The sequence below is a fragment of the Oncorhynchus nerka genome, linkage group LG3 (genome assembly GCF_034236695.1).
Source record: "Oncorhynchus nerka isolate Pitt River linkage group LG3, Oner_Uvic_2.0, whole genome shotgun sequence".
Lineage (NCBI taxonomy): Eukaryota > Metazoa > Chordata > Actinopteri > Salmoniformes > Salmonidae > Oncorhynchus > Oncorhynchus nerka.
In genome coordinates, this window is record NC_088398.1 from 53514062 (window position 1) to 53532613 (window position 18552).

An 18552-nucleotide genomic window follows, 5' to 3' on the forward strand; every position below is an offset into this window, starting at 1 on the left:
GTATCTGACTTAAGTTCAAGCCAGAGAGTGCATCTAAAAGTAGTAATGCTTATGAAGGTCAACGGTACATTGAGACAGAAGAGGAATAAAGAAAAATAGACAATGTGTACATTTCAGGAGGGCTGGAGGGAGGCTCACCTTGCGGTCCTCTTTAAAGAGATCTGCTGCTGTGGTGAAGTGAGGGACAGCGTTCTTACAGTGGGGACACCCTGTTAGGGAGCAGAGAGAGACACACTCAAGGTTATTACAGAATAGACTGACCCTTGGCTCACCCCAACTACCTACCATTAATACCACATCAAGACAACAGGATTTATTGTAATTCAAACACACAAAACCTGAGAGTGATCATTATGCTCCCTCACATACTCAAACACCCCCCCTCTCCAACACTCTCCCGGGCCAGCCTGTCCCTTTCAGAATTACCCCACATTAGTGATGGCTCACTTGTATTTTATAGGGAGTTATAAATCCCTTTATTGGAGTCATAAATGAAACCTCCCTGCCGCTTTCCTCGGGCCTTCCATATCTGTCCCAGCCACCGGCTGGCTCCCTGAACCCCACCACACAAAAGGTATGCATGTGTGCGCCACCCATCCTCTAGTCACTGTACAGACCGGGACATGCACATTTACAGCCCTCCTGTGTGGTACACCAGTCTGTTTGACATGCTGCCCACGTGTCTAACAGACTGACGTCACAGTTCACCACAGTGATATGAAGGTTAGCAAAAAGGTGACGCAAGCATTAACTCACTAAAAAAGGTTTGTTGAATGACATTTTCTGAAAGATACAAATACATTCAGGTTTCTGTAAACAAAGCCTGGATTGTGCAACACTCTCCACTTCCTCATTTATGGACCATGACTGAAAATACATAATGGTGCAAAAAATAAAAATACTGTTACAACCAATTTCACCACTTCTTATTATTGTTGTTGTTATGATGATGACCAGCATCAGAGCTAAGGATGGGCCCTGCCTCATTGACCACAATGCCCTGGCTATGTCCCAAATGGCACCCTGTCTCCTATACAACACTGCTTTTGGCTCATAGGGCCCTAGTCAAAAGTAGTACACTATATAGGGAATAGGGTGCCATTTGGGACAGACCACTAAAGAATGCTGGATATGGCAGATAATGACTGCCCCCTTGACTTTCAACAAGGGGATGCACATCCACGAGATGCTTTACCTGCTTAGGGTCAACTACTGTAAGAACTTTTTTTAAAGTGATTACTGATACCACTTTTGCTGCCACTGAGTAAGAAGATTACCAAGTAAGTGAATACTTCTGGATAGTTTGCTTTTCTGCTGAAAATGGACCAAAGAAAATGACATTAAATGAGAACCCTCTCCTTTTCACCATGAGAATGCCTTCAGTCATTTCAGTCCCTTTCACATCAGTAATAATTGATATTCAACAATAGAACCACAGGGAGCTGCAGCAAGCCTTATGCTCTGATTTTCCCATTCTGTTGAAGAATGTGAAATATGTTGAATCTTCTTATGTAATTGGTGTAAGAGCTATAGTAGTAAAAACGATGTGCTGTGTCTCTCCAATACATGCAGGGTATAATATACCAGTTTGTCCGAACCCATCTTGATTCTACAACTCCCAACAAGTCCAATTGAAATATACAGTAGCTATCTGGTGTAAGCACACCATTAAGTGTTAATGCTTTCTTATTTACAAATCATTTCCAGTATTTAGCCTAAAAAAGGTATGATACAAATTGCGACAAAAATAACTAGCAGGAAATTCCTGGGGATAGGAGTAGGTAGCGTTGCTCTGATACATGTTAGAGGTAGCAGTTTAGTTCAGAAGATCTGACGAAGAGGAGGCTGCAATTAACAGACGTCCTCCTTTAGCTAACAATTTGCATATTGTCTGAAGGCATTAGATTAGACAGTCTTCATGTGTAAGTCAGTAGTTTGATCTCTCAAAGCCCCTAATAGGCGGTTGTTACAAAGAGGATTAGGAGAAGAGGGACAAAAACAGAGAGCAGGTTGTTATTGCTGTGTTCTGCTGGGTCTCCACTCTTCTAACTCTTTGTGGAGGAAAAACCAAAGGCGTTGTTTTGTTTCATGTTAACTAAGAGGAAGACGGGCGGTGCAGTGATGTGGTCTTTTAAGTCTCTTATCAGACAGGGACTGCAGAGCTTCTTTATCGTCAGCCTGCACAGCCCATGAACCTGTCCTGGTTTACTTGGGAAGGAAGGGTGTGCGAGTCCGCTGAAAGGATATGAGATGCTGTATTGGCCCGTCAATGCCCCCCCCACATGGTACTATAAGTCTATACTGAGCATTGTGTAATGATTGTATTGGTGGTGTAAAACCTTACACCCTTTTGTTCCTTACGGCGCATAGATCATTAAAAAAAAAAGTGTAAAAAGTTCAATCAAATGTTGTTATATCGGACACAAGCGGTGCAGTGTCATCGTCACGAGTAGGGTGCTAATGTAGCAGAGACGATTTGGAATCACTGTCTCGTGAGGAGGTAGCCCTGCCTGAGACTAGTTATTCCAAATGTCACATTCAACTTACATGGTGCGTAGAACATGACGAGGGAATGCTTCTTCTTCTTCAAAACTTCCCTGAAGTCCTCCATTCCAAGATGGCTGACACCAGACGGCTTGTCTTCCCAGGACTGCTCTGGGGGAGGGGGCGCCTGGGGGCTGGAGTCACAAACAATGGAAAAATTGTGGATCAGTTTGAAAAGAAAAAACATTCAGCAACTTTTGATCTCACTAGCTTAATAGAAAAAAAAAAAACAATCTCATTGTTAAAATTGAGGGTTCCAACAACACAAAACATGAGCATTACATCACTGCATCTAGCAGTATAGTAAAGCACCCTCAAAGCAGCCTACTGTTATTCATTTGCACCATCTAACATCCTCGTGATCTCGCAAGACTTCATAGTCCACGGGAGATAACAGGCATCATATATCTAGCCAGTTAAGCTCAGCAGAGAATGTGACGTGTCAGCCCGAATCCTAGCATACTACATCAAGTCAATGAAGGGGTGAGACACACCAACACTTGACTCCAGAAATTGAGAACTGCCTCAGTTTAAGCCCATTTTACATAAACTAATCTGGAACTGGTGTGTTGACCTGGTCCTAGATCAGTTTGTGCTGAGAATATTACTAGGAATTGGCAAAATAGCACAAACAGATCTGGACCAGGCTTATGTTGACCCTGGGTTATGGAAGGACAAAGTACTATAGAAGAACATGGCTCACTTTTGTAGATATTCAATGATCTTGTCCTTGCTCCTAAGGTGGGGTAGAGTGAACTTATCCTCTCCCTTCTCAAAGTACTTGACGGTGGGGAAGCCGGAGATCTTGAAGCGATCTCCCACCGCCTTGTGAATGGTGGTGTCCACGGCTGCCAGAACCCCAGGGCTCTGGAGCAACAAAAGGGCAGGAGTCAGATCAGGATCCACCATCACATAGTAGATTAGCTAGTCACAGCACTTAAAAAGGTCAACTCAGCCCAGTGAGAAGAGGAAAATCACAGAAAAGTAAGCACATGCAGTTCACACCACAAATAACTCAGGCGAGATTAAAATAAATTCAAAATACTTTTGGAACATCATTGTAGAGGCAAGAAAAGCCCAAAAACTGTTACTCAGATACAAATTCCCCCAAAACTGGTTGACCCTTCTAGAGTGAGGTAATTCAACAGAGGCTGAATAGAAACCCTGAAAAGTACACCTCATCATTTCTAGAAATATATACACTGACTGAGTATACCAGAACATTTGGAACACCTTCCTAATATAAAGTTGCACACCCCCTCCCTTTGCCATGAGAATAGTCACTTCATTGGGGCATGGCCTCCACAAGGTGTCGAAAGCATTCCACAGGGATGCCGGCCCATGGGGAACCCAATGCTTCCCACAGTTGCGTCAAGTTGGCTGGATGACCATTGCTGATACAAAATCCAGCAGTGTTGCAGAGGAGCGGAACAGAGCAGATCGGGGATGGAAGAGATAATTGTTCCAATCCCCATGCGTTCTCTGCTGATTTGTATTGGCCTGACCCTGGCTCTGGGCTGGGGAGTGTAGAGGGCAGACACACCCAGCTAATCAGAAACACATAAGGAGCTCTGACAGCCAGGCACTTGTGTCAGACTGACTGCACCAGCCAAGTAGAAGGGTTTAACTCTGTTCTGGTGTTCACTTCAGGCAATATCTCACAGCTGGGGTTTGGAATAAATTGGTGTTGAAAGGCTTCAACAGAAGTATGCACATACATATAAATACACACATCAAACACTGTTTTTAGAGCGTTGGGCCAGAAACTGGAAGGTTGCTGGATCAAATCCCCAAGCTGACACCGTAAAAATGTGTTCTGCCCCTGAGCAAGGCAGCTAACCCAGTGTTCCCCGGGCGCCGAAGACGTGGATGTCAATTAAGGCAGCCCCCCGCACCCCTCTGATTGAGGGTTGAGGGTTAAATGCAGAAGAAACATTTCAGTTGGACAACTGACTAGGTATCCCTCTTTCCCTGTTACATACACCATCGTACTTACATTTGTGTCTTTGAGGTATTCAGCGGCTTCCTCATACTCTGGCTTCATCTTTTTACAATGGCCACACCCTGTGGTTCAAAACACAAAACAGACATGACTAGCTGAGCGAGGATGACTTAATGCTAGGGATTCTCACCATACATGCCCATAATCACATTATAAGTGGCCTTCATAGAAACAGAGCCTCTTAATTGAATGAATCAAGCCATTCACAACACTGTTCTCAGTAGGGCCTCATCCAAGTACATTCAACCTGTTTTCAACTTACCATTGGCAGTTTTACTATATAAAAATGTATAACACCTAATGTTGCCCAACTTGTGCTTTGTTTACTTAACAAGTCAGAGACCAACACACTGAACTAATGAGCAACGTTCTCACCTCGTAATCAAGTGGGTTATTTCCCTAGAAGGGACAGTAAATTGTAAGACATTTATCAGAGTGAGTTAACTCCCTGAAGTATATAGTCATGTCTGTCCACTAACTATAGGCATGACTCCATCCATACGCCAGGGTGTAGCTGTAGGAATTGAAAGGTTCTGTCCTCATCACCTCTAGCCAGTGTAACGGGAGAAACCAGTGGAACTGAGACCAGTGACGTGAGAGGATAATAGGACTCATGTTCCCCACAGTGCGAGAACGGGGTGGACTGTTTGCAAGCTCGTCAACACAGCTGTAACATTGAATTCCAGCATCATGAATAAATGCAGCGCTTTAAAAAAAATAATTCAAAGATGAGCTCGGCATCTTATTTTTAGAACTGGAAAAAAAAAAGTTCAGATTCTGAACTCAATATTTGTAACCAGCATCCACTAGAGGTTTTTGTAAGGCCTATATTGCCTAATCTCTCTGGAGAGCAGAATGCATGCTGTGTTTGTTTTCTAATAGCATTGCTGTGCATGGCTGGATGCATCTGCTAGATCTTAAGTTGGCACATTGCCATATTCAAAACGGCCAAGAACAGTCCTCAATCAGTAACATCTGAACTCCACATTACACACGGTTGCATGCAAAATAGTTATTTGCGTTTAATTTGAATCTTTTGTAGAATTGTCAGACAGGATTTGTGGAGGAAAGCACTGCCTCTGACCTTAAAAGAAAAGTTGTTTAAAAACAGGAGACAGAATAATAGTGCTTTATTGCTTCATCTTCTGCATCACCTCACCTCTGCTGGTTTCATCACCTTCATTTAGTGTCTGGGGAAGGAGGCGGGGTTTTGGGGGAGGAGGGCTAAGCTACATGAAATGTTGATTCACAGCAGGGGAGTGTGCATTTCCTTTGAGTGTTGAACAGAAAGACTTCTTGGGTATTAAAATAAGGCTGCTCTGCTGAGTATGGCTCAGTGTGTGGCTGGCCATGTTTCCTCCTATCACTGGTCTGAATAGACTAGAGGATGATGGGTAATTTGGCCAGATCCTGTTTTTAACCTTGGTGGACAGGTCTGACACACGCCACCTATATATATATATATATATATATCCAGCATCAGTCATGCTTGAGAGGATCCACCAGGGCCATTCAGACAAACCAGTCATTTGGTCTCTATACATCCTGCGTCGGCAGATGCACACAGACAAGGGAAGCAACCCAGTGTGCAGGGAGCAGCTCACACAGGATGGGATCAAACGGTCTCCGTAAGAGCTGGACAAACGCTGTTGCTCTTGACCATGAGGCCATTAATCTCACTATGACAGCTTGACCATTAAACTGCTTCCAGGCAAGTGTGTGTGTGTTATTTCGTGTGTATGCATTTGGTCTTGCTAGGAGGGGCTCCTGTGTGTGTTTGAGAGAGCTGAAATGTCTGCCTGATGTGCTTATATCAGTTGGTTGCTCTTGGCTTGGACATAGTGAGTGGCCACAGCAGTTCCCAGTAGAGTGTGACAGCCAGGATGTCCATTGTGAGAGGCAGGGCACCATGGGGCGAGGGTGGGTCGGTTTAGTGGCCTTTGTGTTATAACAAGGAGCCATATAAAAAAAGGGGACTTTTATCCCCAGTGAGCCATGGTCCTTTATATACACACCACGGGTGGGTACCAGGTTGACAGACAAAGTAAAGAGGGCCTAAGTGAGGACCAGTCAGGAGGTCGTCAGCAGACAAGAGGGAAAGATTTGAAAGTGCTGAAAAACTTTTGATTTTGAACTAGTTGAACTCGAGTCAAACAAGACATGTGGAACGTTTTCAAAACCTTAAATAGTGCATTATCTAGGCAGGGAGAGCATCTTAATGCAGATTTGGAGTGTAACAATGCACAATTCAGTTGTGCAACTATTGCATTCTAAAATGTACATGTACATTATTTGCATATATTTGAAGTTAGTGAGCCATGACAATCACTGCTTTTCAACTGTCAAAACATCCCCCTGACGTTTACTTGCTTCTCTACTCACAGATCAGATGAGTTTTGTATGAGAATGTTTCGCAATGGAAATCTAAACAGCTGAAGATTAACTGGCACTTTTACAAAGTGTTTTCTATTGTTACAATCTGTTGCATAAGCTCTAGCAATGACACGATGAAACTTAAAGCGTATGATGTCATAATAACTTCTTACTTTGAGTGTGTGTGTGTGTGTGTGTGTGGCTACTCACATGGAGCATAGAACATGATCAGGACAGATGGGTGTTCAGCCAGGAACCCATCGAAGGAGTCGTCAGTCAGGTGAAAGACAGGGGAGTCAGTCTCCGACCACTGGACCTCTGGGACCTTCGGCTGGGGGGGCTGGGGACTGGAGAGACAGGCGAGGGTGGGAGGGAGAAAATAATGATTTAAAGAACTGAGAAGTGAGCTAAAACATGGTTATGAATAGAGGCAGGCCCAGCTGTACTGTAGCTCCTACTCCACCTCACGGCATGTCAGACACATCTGGCCTGTAGTGGTCACACCCATATGACAGAGCCCTCCCTAGCACAGCCAAGACCTTGTGGAGGCACAGACACCACTTCTTACAGTCTTTTACTCCTACTAGCCACGAGTCCAGGAGAAGACATACGAGTGTTAATAACAACCGTCTACAGCACGTGTAAATGAGCCTAGAAGGTTGTATCTGTTTTCATGTGCAAATGGGATGCAGCTACAGATTGACAGCTCCTGGACAGTGTGCTCCAGAGTACTGCATGTCATCGCCAATATATTCAAGTGCACAGCAGGTGCATACTTATTCACAGTACTCATTCAGCCAGATGTCCAGCTCATTTCTAGGCAACATCAGGTGCACTTCCTTATTACTTAGCCTACTGATGCCTGATGCAGTACCACTTTGTGTGAGTGTGGTTTTCGTGCCCGCTTTCATAACGACAGACAGCCCATAATGTCACCATGGAGGAATCTAAGCGCCAAGCTCTGCAGTGTTTTTTACCTCTGCCCATTCAGGTTCAGCCCTTCTTGCAGAGGTGATGTGAGGCCATCCACAGAGGCATATTGGATATTGGATCATTAACTATTAGTACTACAGCCCTCCTAGCAGGTCATACTGGACCCTAGAGGAAGACTGAGTCAAGATAATTTCGACAGTGTGTACGAACAGGTGTGTGTGTGTATGGGTGTATACCGTGTGATCGTTTCTGAAGTGGTTAGTGTACTCCAAGGAGAGGAAAGCTGTCATGCCTTGAAGCATCTGCCTGTAAGAACCACTGGAGACTCAGTTTCTGTAGTCTTTGTTCCCTGCAATAGCTGTGAAATCTGCTCTGTGCCCTTTCAATAGACTAGAGCACGGTGAACAGGTGAGTGTGAGAGCCAACAGGGATCAGAGTGAGTGGGGACATTTAATTTATCTTTATTTAACTACGCAAGTCAGTTAAGAACAAATTCTTATTTTCAATGACAGCCTAGGAACAGTGGGTTAAGTGCCTTGTCCGGGCAGCAGAACGACAGCAGTCCAATGAGCTAACCACTAGGCTACCTGCCACCCCACAAAGGGGTGAGACCACAGGGTAGGTTGATAAACTCTGTACAGGCGTAATATGCCACTTACAAGATACTTGTATCCAAAGAGTTACAGTACGGCAAGTATACAGACTCATTTCATTGGCCTAGGGGTTGCTAACACCACGCTCCTACCAACTGAGCCACACAAAAACATGCCAGAGTTTTCCCAGCTCCCCAACTCGTGGTCAGTAAATCCTCCTGACCCCATTTTATGAGGGGAAAGTGATGAAGGAAAGGAAACAGTTAAACTCACTTCTTCATCCAGTCAGTGATGTCCTTGGCTGTGCCCCCATAGTTTTCATAGTGGTGCCGGAACTTCCCCTTCCTAAAAAGACAGGAGAGAGCGAGGGAATATAAAACATCTGCTGGCATCAGTACAGTATCACCCAGAATAATTACTAGATTTAGGAAACCCACTAATCCATGTCACGCGTGTTGCACTACATTCTGAGTTCAGCTTCTATAAGTTCTAAGAACGATGGAAAAACTACAATGTAACCTACTGACTTCACTGAAAGAGTTGACCTCTAGGAAAGTGCATTTTATGTCCAGAGGACATGTTTCTTCAGTGAGAGACAGAGAGATCGGGATCACTTGTGGAAAGTCAAAAGTAAATGCTTTGTGACAAGTTAAGTTGCACATGAATTGTTCTACCCCTTCCTTAAATGTACCACCAGTTAAAAGAGTAGAACTACATGTCCATTGTCCCCTCAGCGTGCATTATAAATCAGCTAAAAACAGTAGCTAAAATTATAATTGTGTGGATATCTATGTGGGTCTTCCCACACGGAAACGGATCCTCATGTAACAGCTTCTTTATCTTTTCCGATCTCCTGAGACAAATGAATCAGTGGCGGTGGGTAGGGAGCGAGGAGCACTAGCTGCTGCAGCTGAACCGAATGCCTGCAGATCATGCTCATCTGTAGGGAACCGTGAACGTCGGGCCAATGTAATGTAAAATTCAAAACAGCAGCCGTACAGTATTAGTGCCACGCATCACACATAGTTTAAGAGGCACAGAGGGAGAGAGCTTGGACGCTTACCTTTGTTTCAGTTTAGCAAAACTGTTGGAAACACTTGACATGCAGGTATAATGCATTATGATACAGCTTTCTAACGAGTTAGAAAACACTTAAAGCCTGCAGGTAGAATGCTATCCAACTGTTTAACTGTGCCCTTGCTCTCCTTAGATACCTTTTCTTTCCAGTACAGAGTGGGTGTATTTGAAAAGGAGCTTGAACAGCAAGACTGAAAGACAATTCTAGAAGCAGCAATGATTGGTTCCTGGGCTGATGCACTCATGTTTATCAGTGAGAGAAAGTCATTACTGTAACCAATGGTACTGTATGGTCATTAGCCCCACCTCCCCCCTGGGCCAAGGAACATCAATAATTAAAGGGCTGAGAGAGAGGACAATGCTGCGAAGTGTTGAGGCTGGGCTGGAGGGATGGAGGTAGAGGCTGGCCTGAGATGAGAGCCTAACGCAGAGTTGGAGAGGATTAGGGCTGGAGGCTTTTGAGAGAAACACTGTTTACAAGAGACCGTTTGAGTTGACAGAGGTGATCTAGGGTCAGACTGTCTGAGCGCACTTTGAGTCTGTCGTGACAGTTACTTCTAGGACCCCCTGATGTGTGATGTCTGAGACTTGGGGACGTTGATGCAATGCAGAGGAGAGAGAAAGCCCACCTCCTTCAGATGCCCAGATATCTTTGAACCAACAGCCAAGGAACCCACTAGACACCAGGCCCATGTCCTCCCCAGCCAGCCACAGCCCCCCATTGTGAGCCTGCTTCAAACAGAATACGTTGAGACCCAACCAACACCGCAAAGAAACTTTTAAGTGATAAACAGATTCAGAACATCTGGAGCAACACTTGCCTCCTGTAAGGAAGGAAGGGGGGAGTGAGGTCTGCCAGTGCCTACAGACAGACCCACCACCTCTACCTTCTCTCCATCCTACCTACATTCCCCGCTGCTAGAACCCTCTGAAGCCCCCCCCCCCTTCTTTCCCTGCTGCGAGAATTTCTGAAGCCCTTACTCCAGAGTAGGCAACTAGATTCAGCCACGGGACGATTGTCAGAGCAAATGGTTGGACCAGAACAATTATATTCATAATCCGTACAATGCAAATTGACCACAACTAGGCTCGCCTGTTAATGGAAACAGTGACTGATTGAGGTGGTGTGTGCGCATTTACGGTGGCCTATAGCGAGAGACTCACTCAAAGTAGCAGAAGGTCGGGTAGCCCTTGACATTGTACTCCTGCTTGAGGCCATCAAACTCAGCTGGGTGCACGTTCATCCCAGCCAGCACCTAAAGACCAGACACACAGGGAGCGCGCACAGTTAATTCATCATAGAAACACAAAGTTCCACTAAATGAAGATGACTCAAAAAAGGAGGGGAAACCATGTAAACAGAATGACACCTGAAAACCAGATGTTAGATGAAAGGGGACAATGAAATATGCATGGTAATAATCTACCTAGGTTAGCTTTCAAAGGGCAATTCAAAAAGCTCAAAGCAACCCATCTGCCATATCTAGTTCAAATCTGTGAGGTTCCCTGCCTTCATAATGTGAATGTTTCATTACTTGGGTGTCGACTCAATTTGGATTCTTATGAAGACTTGGCACATACTCAAGCTTGATGAGGAACTAAAATAAACTTCAGGAGAAATAAATCTCCTCTTCCTACATCTGTAATGATATAGGGAAAAATGTGTTGGATCGGAACTTGGCTGACCGTTGTTTGCGCAACAAAATCACTTTTCGCACACCACACACAGCCAAAACAGAACACTCCACATGTGTACATGAGCTAAATGCATCCATTATGCAAATCTCTAAACAAGAGACTTCATTTATTCACTCATCATCCTGCCTTGCTGAAATCAGACAAAGTATGTGTCCCAAATAGCACCCTATACAGTGTACTACTTTTGACCTGGGCATGTAGGCACTTTATAGGGTGGTGTTTGGGACGCACACAACACCTTCAATTAGAACCCATTCTTTTCCATGAGGCACACACACACACGGAGTGATTACATTGAAGAAGCCTCTCCTGTATGTTTAAACACTGGGTGTACTTTCTCCCTTCAGACCCTCGGCTGTGAACACTTAGTTCTCTTACAGAAGATGAATCATGCAGCAAGGTGTGTTTCTAAGCGCTGGGTGTATTTTCTCCAGACTTTCTGCTGTGCCTGCTTTGCTAGGGGATGAGCGTGTTAAACACCCGGTCTGTTTTTCTAGGTGGTCACATGGGGGTTTCTTACGTGATTTCGATCTGTGGTTGACTAGTCCACCTCTTTGTTGAGATGTTTTATTTCAGCCCAAGAGCCCCGTTGCCTAATTGTTTTGTGCACCCCCCCAAAATAAAACATTACTTTATTAATTATTTTTGAAATAACACCCCAGCTGTGCACAAACTCATTTAAGAGTTCTTCCTTTATTCTACATTGTAGGAAAAATCCTAGAGTTCATTAAGGGACATCTCTACCACCACATCCCTTCCCAAATATCCGCATACTTTTGTCAAAAGTAGTGCACTAAGGGCATAGGGTGCCATTTGGGACAGGGCGTAAGTTTAATTCCAAATCTTGACAGTTCTGATGTACAGTACCAGTCAAGTTTGGACACCTACTCATTCCAATGTTTATCTTTACACTGTAAAAAAGTAGTGAAGACATCAAAACTATGAAATAACATAGTAACCAAAAAAAAGTAGCCACCATTTGCCATGACAGCGTCACGCACTCTTGGCATTCTCTCAAACAGCTTCATGAGGTAGTCACCTGGAATGCATTTCAATTAACAGGTTAAGTGACATTTGTGGACTTTGCTTTCATGCGTTTGAGCCAATCAGTTGTGACAAAGTAGGGGTGGTATATAGAAGCAGTCCTATTTGGTAAAAGATAATGTCCATATTATGGCAAAAACAGATCAAATAAGCAAAGAGAAACTACAGTCCATCATTACTTTAAGACATGAAGGTCAGTCATTTCGGAAAATGTCAAGAACTTTGAAAGTTCTTCCAGTGCAGTCGCAAAAACCATCAAGCTCTGATGAAACTGGCTCTCATGAGGACCGCCACAGGAAAGGAAGAGCCAGAGTTACCTCTGCTGCAGAGGACAAGTTCATTAGAGTTACCAGCCTCAGAAATTGCAGCCCAAATAAATGCTTCAGAGTTCAAGTAGCAGACAACTGTTCAAAGACTGCATGAATCAGGCCTTCATGGTCAAATTGCTGCAAATAAAATCACTACTAAAAAAGGACACCAAAAAGAGACATACTTGGGCCAAGAAACATGCGCAATGGACATTAGACCGGTGGAAATCTGTCCTTTGGTCTGATGAGTCTAAATGTGAGATTTTGGGTTCTAACTGCCATGTCTGTGTGAGACACAGAGTAGGTGAACTGATTATCTCTGCATGTGGTTCCCACCGTGGAGGACGGAAGAGGTGTGATGGTGCATTGCTGGTGATTTGTTTAGAATTCAAGGCACAGTTAACCAGCATGGCTACCACAGCATTCTGCAGCAATACACCATCCCATCTGATTTGCGCTTAGTGGGACTGTCATTTGTTTTTCAACAGGACAATAACCAAAACACACCTCCAGGCGGTGTAAGGGCTATTTGACCAAGGAGGAAAGTAATAGTGCTGCTTCAGATGACCTGGCCTCCACAAATCACTGACCTCAAACCAATTGAGATGGTTTGGACCACAGAGTGAAGGAAAAGCAGCCAACAAGTGCTCAGCATGTGGGAAAAGTTGGAAAAGCATTCCTCATTAAGCTAGTTGAGAGAATGTCAAGTGTGCAAAGTTGTCATCAAGGCAAAGGGTGGCTACTTCCAAGAATCTCAATCTAAAATATATCGATTTGTTTTATACTTTGTTGGTTATTACATGATCCTATGTGTGTTTTTCCATAATTTTGATGTATTCACTATTCTACAATGTAGAAAATAGTAAAACCCTTGAATGAGAAGGTGTCCAAATTTTTGGACTGGTACTGTAGATAAAGTGCTTCATCGCCAAACTCCTGAAGTATCCCTTTAATCATGATCACTTAAAAGGAGAGCTTCAGTGCATTCAAAATAGCTTTCTACCAAGAAGAGGGGCTATGGTAGACAGGCAAGCAATTTAATACTTTGTTAAATTTGACTGGCTGAACGGATTTGAGCAGTCTTAGAATTGAGAATGTTTGGGACATAACTACTTGACAACTAACCCCAAAACAAATTCAGAGAGGCAACAAAGTATTAAGATTTCACACAATGAAAATGTGAGAGGAGTTTACTTACAAATGTACCCTTGGTCTCTGTAGCTGCCTGTTGAAATACAGGCTGCATCCTCTTACAGACACCACACCCTGTAGGAGAAATAACAGAAGACATTACAGAAGCTCTAAGGACTCATCAGTCAGCTTGTCAACATACTGAATAAGAGGATCATTTCATCATTCTATCAAGGGACCAATAAATATGAACAGAACTTTGTAGTAATGCATGATTTATCAAGATGGAACCAACAAAAATAATACTGCAATATTAACATTCATGCCAAGGACCCAGTGTTTTTCCTTTATACAGCTACAAATGGGCAATTGTTAAGATTTAATCTTCATGACAAAGTTGGAAAGAGTTTTATTTTTACATTTTAAAGTATACTCTAGAGCTTCCAATTTGGCCAGAGGATCCTGGTTGAACATTTCATGAACAATTTTATTCAATACATCTGATTATCAAAATCAATGACAAGCTGCAATGGTAGAGTCTAGTACTGAGGGAAAAGGAAAAATCCAAGAGAATCTTAAGGGACTTCCCGCTACCACCACATCACTTCCCAAAACTCTGCTTAGTGTAAGATTAAGTCCCAAATGGCACCCTAATTTCCTATGAAATGCACTACTGTACTATGAAGGGCATAAGGTGCCATTTGGGACAAGATATAAGTTTCATTTCCCATCTTGACGGAGTTCACCGATGTGCAGCACCAGTAAAAAGTTGACACCTACTCATTCCAGGGTTTTTCTTCATTTTTTACATGGTAGAATAATGAAAATATCAAAACTATGAAATCATGTAGTAATCAAAAATAGTGTTAAACAAATCAAAATATATTTTATATTTGAGATTCTTAAAAGTAGCCACCCTTTGCCTTGACAGCTTTGCACACTTGGAATTCTCAACCAACTTCGAGGTAGTCACCCGGAATGCATTTCAATTAACAGGTGTGCCTTTTTAAAAGTTAATTGAGGAATTTCTTGATGCATTTCAGCTAATCAGCTGAATTGTGACATGGTAGGGTGGTATACAGAGGATTGCCCTATTTGGTAAAAGACCAAATCAAAGTTCAAATTATGGCAAGAACAGATCAAATAAGCAAAGACAAACGACAGACTTGGTCAGTCAATTCGGAAAATTTCAATCACTTTGAAAGTGCTCATGTGCAATTGCAAAAACCATCAAGCTCAATGAAACTGGCTCTCATGAGGACCACCACAGGAAAGGAAGAGCCAGAGTTACCTCTGCTGCAGAGGATAAGTTCATTAGAGTTAACTGCACCTCAGAATGCAGCCCAAATAAATGCTTCAGAGTTCAAGTAGCATGCACATCTCAACATCAACTGCATGAATCAGGACTTCATGGTCAAATTGCTGCAAAGAAACCACTAAAGGACACCAATAAGAAGACTTGCTTAGGCCAAGAAACAGGAACAATGGACATTGGAAATCTGTCCTTTGGTCTGATGAGTCCAAAATTGAGATTGGTGCCAACAGCTGTGTCTTTGTGAGACGGTGAGTAGGTGGTGAAGCATGTAGGAGGTGGTGTGATGGTGCTTTGCTGAAAACAGTGATTTATTTAGAATTCAAGGCACACTTAACCAGCATGGCTACCACAGCATTATGCCATCCCATCTAGTTTTTAGCTTAGTGGGACTGTCATTTGTTTTTCAAAAGGTCAATGACCCAACACACCTCCAGGATGTGTAACAACTATTTGACCAAGAAGGAAAATGATTGAGTGCTGCATCAGATGACCTGGCCTCCACAATCACCGGAGCTCAACCCATTTGAGATGGTTTGGGATGAGTTGGACCGCAGAGTGACGGAAAAGCAGCCAAGTGCAAAGCATATGTGGGAACTCCTTCAAGACTGTAAGAAAATAATTCCAGGTGAAGCTGGTTGAGAGAATGCCAAGAGTGTGCAAAGCTGTCAAGGGAAAGGGTGGCTACTTTCAAGAATCTCAGATATATTTAGATTTGTTTTACACTTTTTTGGTTACTACATGATTCCATTGGTGTTATTTTTTAGTTTGTGTATACACTATTATTTTAAAATGCAGAAAATAGTCTAAATAAAGAAAAACCCTGGAATGAGCAGGTGTCCAAACTTGACTGGTACTGTATATTCTATGCAAGTCATAAAATATGATATACCAATAGGAGCCATTTGCTCTTATCCTTACTCTAAACTGCATTGGTAGGAGCGCTTATCAGAAGTAAATATGTGAAATCAGGTGCGTGTCGGTCTGTGTATGCGATGACTCACATGGGGCGTAGAGCATCATGAGGATCGGCCTCTCCTCCCTCTTCAGAAGCTTTCTGAAGTCCTGAGTGAGATAAGAGAACTAGTGATCTCAGAGGTCATCATGCACAATGTGAACTGTCCTTTTCCCTCAGTATATGTGGCTTCCTATGGGTCACTAAAATCAAAGCGACCTGTGTCATCTTTAAAACCAAGTTTGTTGTTTTCCGACATGACGCTAGTCCCTCATTGAAGATGGAAATTGAGCGTGTCTGACATAACTCTTCGTGTTATCACAAGAACACTGATACTGACAAACCTGCTCATCAATACACCATCAGAAGTAGACTGTTTGAATAGATGCCTTTGATAGAGAGGAGATCAGGCTTCACTTAGAGGGTGAGCTCTATTTCTTTAGTCATCCTTCCTCATACGCTCATTCAGTAGAAGCTGCAGACACCCCTCAACACCCCCAGGCATGGTGCACCACCAAGTAGAGGAGTGCAAAATAGGATCTCAAGTAATCAAAATAACTTTCCTGTGTGTGTGGGTTGTACGCAGAGCTGGGTTCTGATTGAGCGTCAGCCTCGCTGTTGGAGAGCTGTCTGTGAGAGTGCCGACTGCAGTCAGACCAAAGCCCCATTAATAGATTGTGTTTGAACTTGACTGAAGTGAACTACAGAGATTCAGCTTTCTGGTGTAGTCTACTTTTATGTGTGGTTTATATATTGATCTGCATTGTCAGCTTGGGATGCATCAAGGTTGGAGGGTACAACTTTGAAGGGATGTTAAGGCATTGGTCTGTGGGTTGAAGGTAATTAACGAGACCTGGCTTCAAATAATATTTAGGGATTTTCAAATTGTTTCAAAAGGCATTTCGAAGTAAGTATTTTGAATTTGAAAATCAGAATGTATTTGGAATTACAGCTGGAAAGCTGCCATGAATTTGAAAATACAAATACTTAAATACTCCACGCATTTGAACCCAGGTCTGTTTGTCCTAGGGGTATTTAAAATAAATGTATTTGGATAAAGGTATTTGCAAATAGTAAGCCATTTATAGGATTTTTAAAATATTCTTTCAAATAGAAGTAGTTGATTTCGGCCACACTATTTGAAAATACATTGAAAAGTATTTCAAATATGCCCATTTGAACCCAGGTCTGCCATTTCAACCCATTTCCATTCTGAACTGAAGTGTCCATATCGTGCCAGTAAAAACATGACCACGCAGATGCACCTTGTTGTAAGACAGTGTTATTTCTGTACTTACTTTTTCAGTTTCTACATGAACAATATCTTTAGCTTCTGGGTTCTCCTCCCAAAGAGGGGCTCCTGTGGGATCTTTTAAAAACGCCACCATGGACTGGAGAGAAGGAGCACGTGAAAGAGACTAAACATTTAGCATACTGTAACAGATTAACGAGAGGTTAACCCTAGAGTCTAGACATAGTGCTAAACAGAGACATTCCATCATTTATCCCAGTCTTCATATTAAACCAAACAGGAGGAGTTCTAATAGATGGCAGATGGCATTAACTTCCATCTCAATGTTCATCCATCCATCGTAAAGTAACCATGTAAGCAATTTCCCCACGTTCACGGTTCATAACGAGTTTGATAAGCCTTCCAGACCAACATGAAGAGCCATATGCCTCCAGAGACAGAAGGTAGGACAGGAAACATTATTCACCCCTAACTAATACACTTATACTGACAATGACACAGCAGTTAAATAATGAAACATTTTCCTTGATTTTGAAGAACGAATTCTATAAATACCTTAGTGAGAACCCTCACCTTAACGTATCATGACCAACTAGGCTACTACTAACATGTTCAGATTATAGAGGTCTAGCAAAGGCCAGTCCTAATAGTGCAGACCGTACCTTTAATACAAGACGAGCAACCAGACTGACAAATGACCATCAACGTTGAGTTTAAAAGGGGGGACCCTTTACATTATGACAAGACAGCTTTCTTAATGTCCATGAGTATCGATGTGCTCACAGGCTCATTCCCTGCCAATGGGCTGGCTAGCCAGGCCAGAGAGACATCAAGGTCAACCCCAGAGCAGAGCACTCCATTACTCCAGATACTCTTATGCCAGCACCCTGATTATAAAGCACTCATAAACCCATTGGATTATCAAGTCTTGCCTAAGCAGAACTGTCCAATTGGCATCATGTAGGAAGAGAACCATCATAACATACAAAAACAGTAGGAGACAATGAACCCCCGTTCATTTAACCAGGAAACAAATATTACTTGAATAATTGCAATGTTTCATATTATTTACTGTACTGTTGACTTAAGACGCCATTGAAATAAATACATTCTATTACTGTTGATTGAGACCTTGGGGGACAGTGGGACAATGAGTGAGTCAGTAATTACCTTGTATGTAGCAGGCCTGTTGTATTCTGTATGGAATGTCCCATCTCTGCAAGAGACAAGCACATTGTTCAATCAGGGAAGAGAAGTAGATGACTTTGTTTAGCATGGCTCCCTAGAGAACATTCGTACATGTCATTCTCTTCTGACAGGTGGCATCACA

At 42.9% G+C, this 18552-nt stretch overlaps 1 protein-coding gene across 2 annotated transcripts in view; it reads right to left on the reverse strand.

The window, feature by feature from the left end:
- LOC115110778 (protein disulfide-isomerase A5-like) overlaps positions 1-18552 on the reverse strand; it is a 59202-nt gene that overhangs the window by 14264 nt on the left and 26386 nt on the right. For both annotated transcript variants that reach the window (XM_029636678.2, XM_029636683.2), the window contains exons 5-15: positions 18393-18438; positions 17269-17361; positions 16020-16080; positions 13771-13838; positions 10687-10778; positions 8719-8790; positions 7130-7266; positions 4541-4608; positions 3248-3411; positions 2548-2678; positions 139-209 (exon numbers count right to left, since the gene is read on the reverse strand). In XM_029636678.2, the coding sequence (XP_029492538.1) occupies positions 139-209; positions 2548-2678; positions 3248-3411; positions 4541-4608; positions 7130-7266; positions 8719-8790; positions 10687-10778; positions 13771-13838; positions 16020-16080; positions 17269-17361; positions 18393-18438 (1003 nt within the window). The remainder of the gene's footprint in view (positions 1-138; positions 210-2547; positions 2679-3247; positions 3412-4540; positions 4609-7129; positions 7267-8718; positions 8791-10686; positions 10779-13770; positions 13839-16019; positions 16081-17268; positions 17362-18392; positions 18439-18552) is intronic.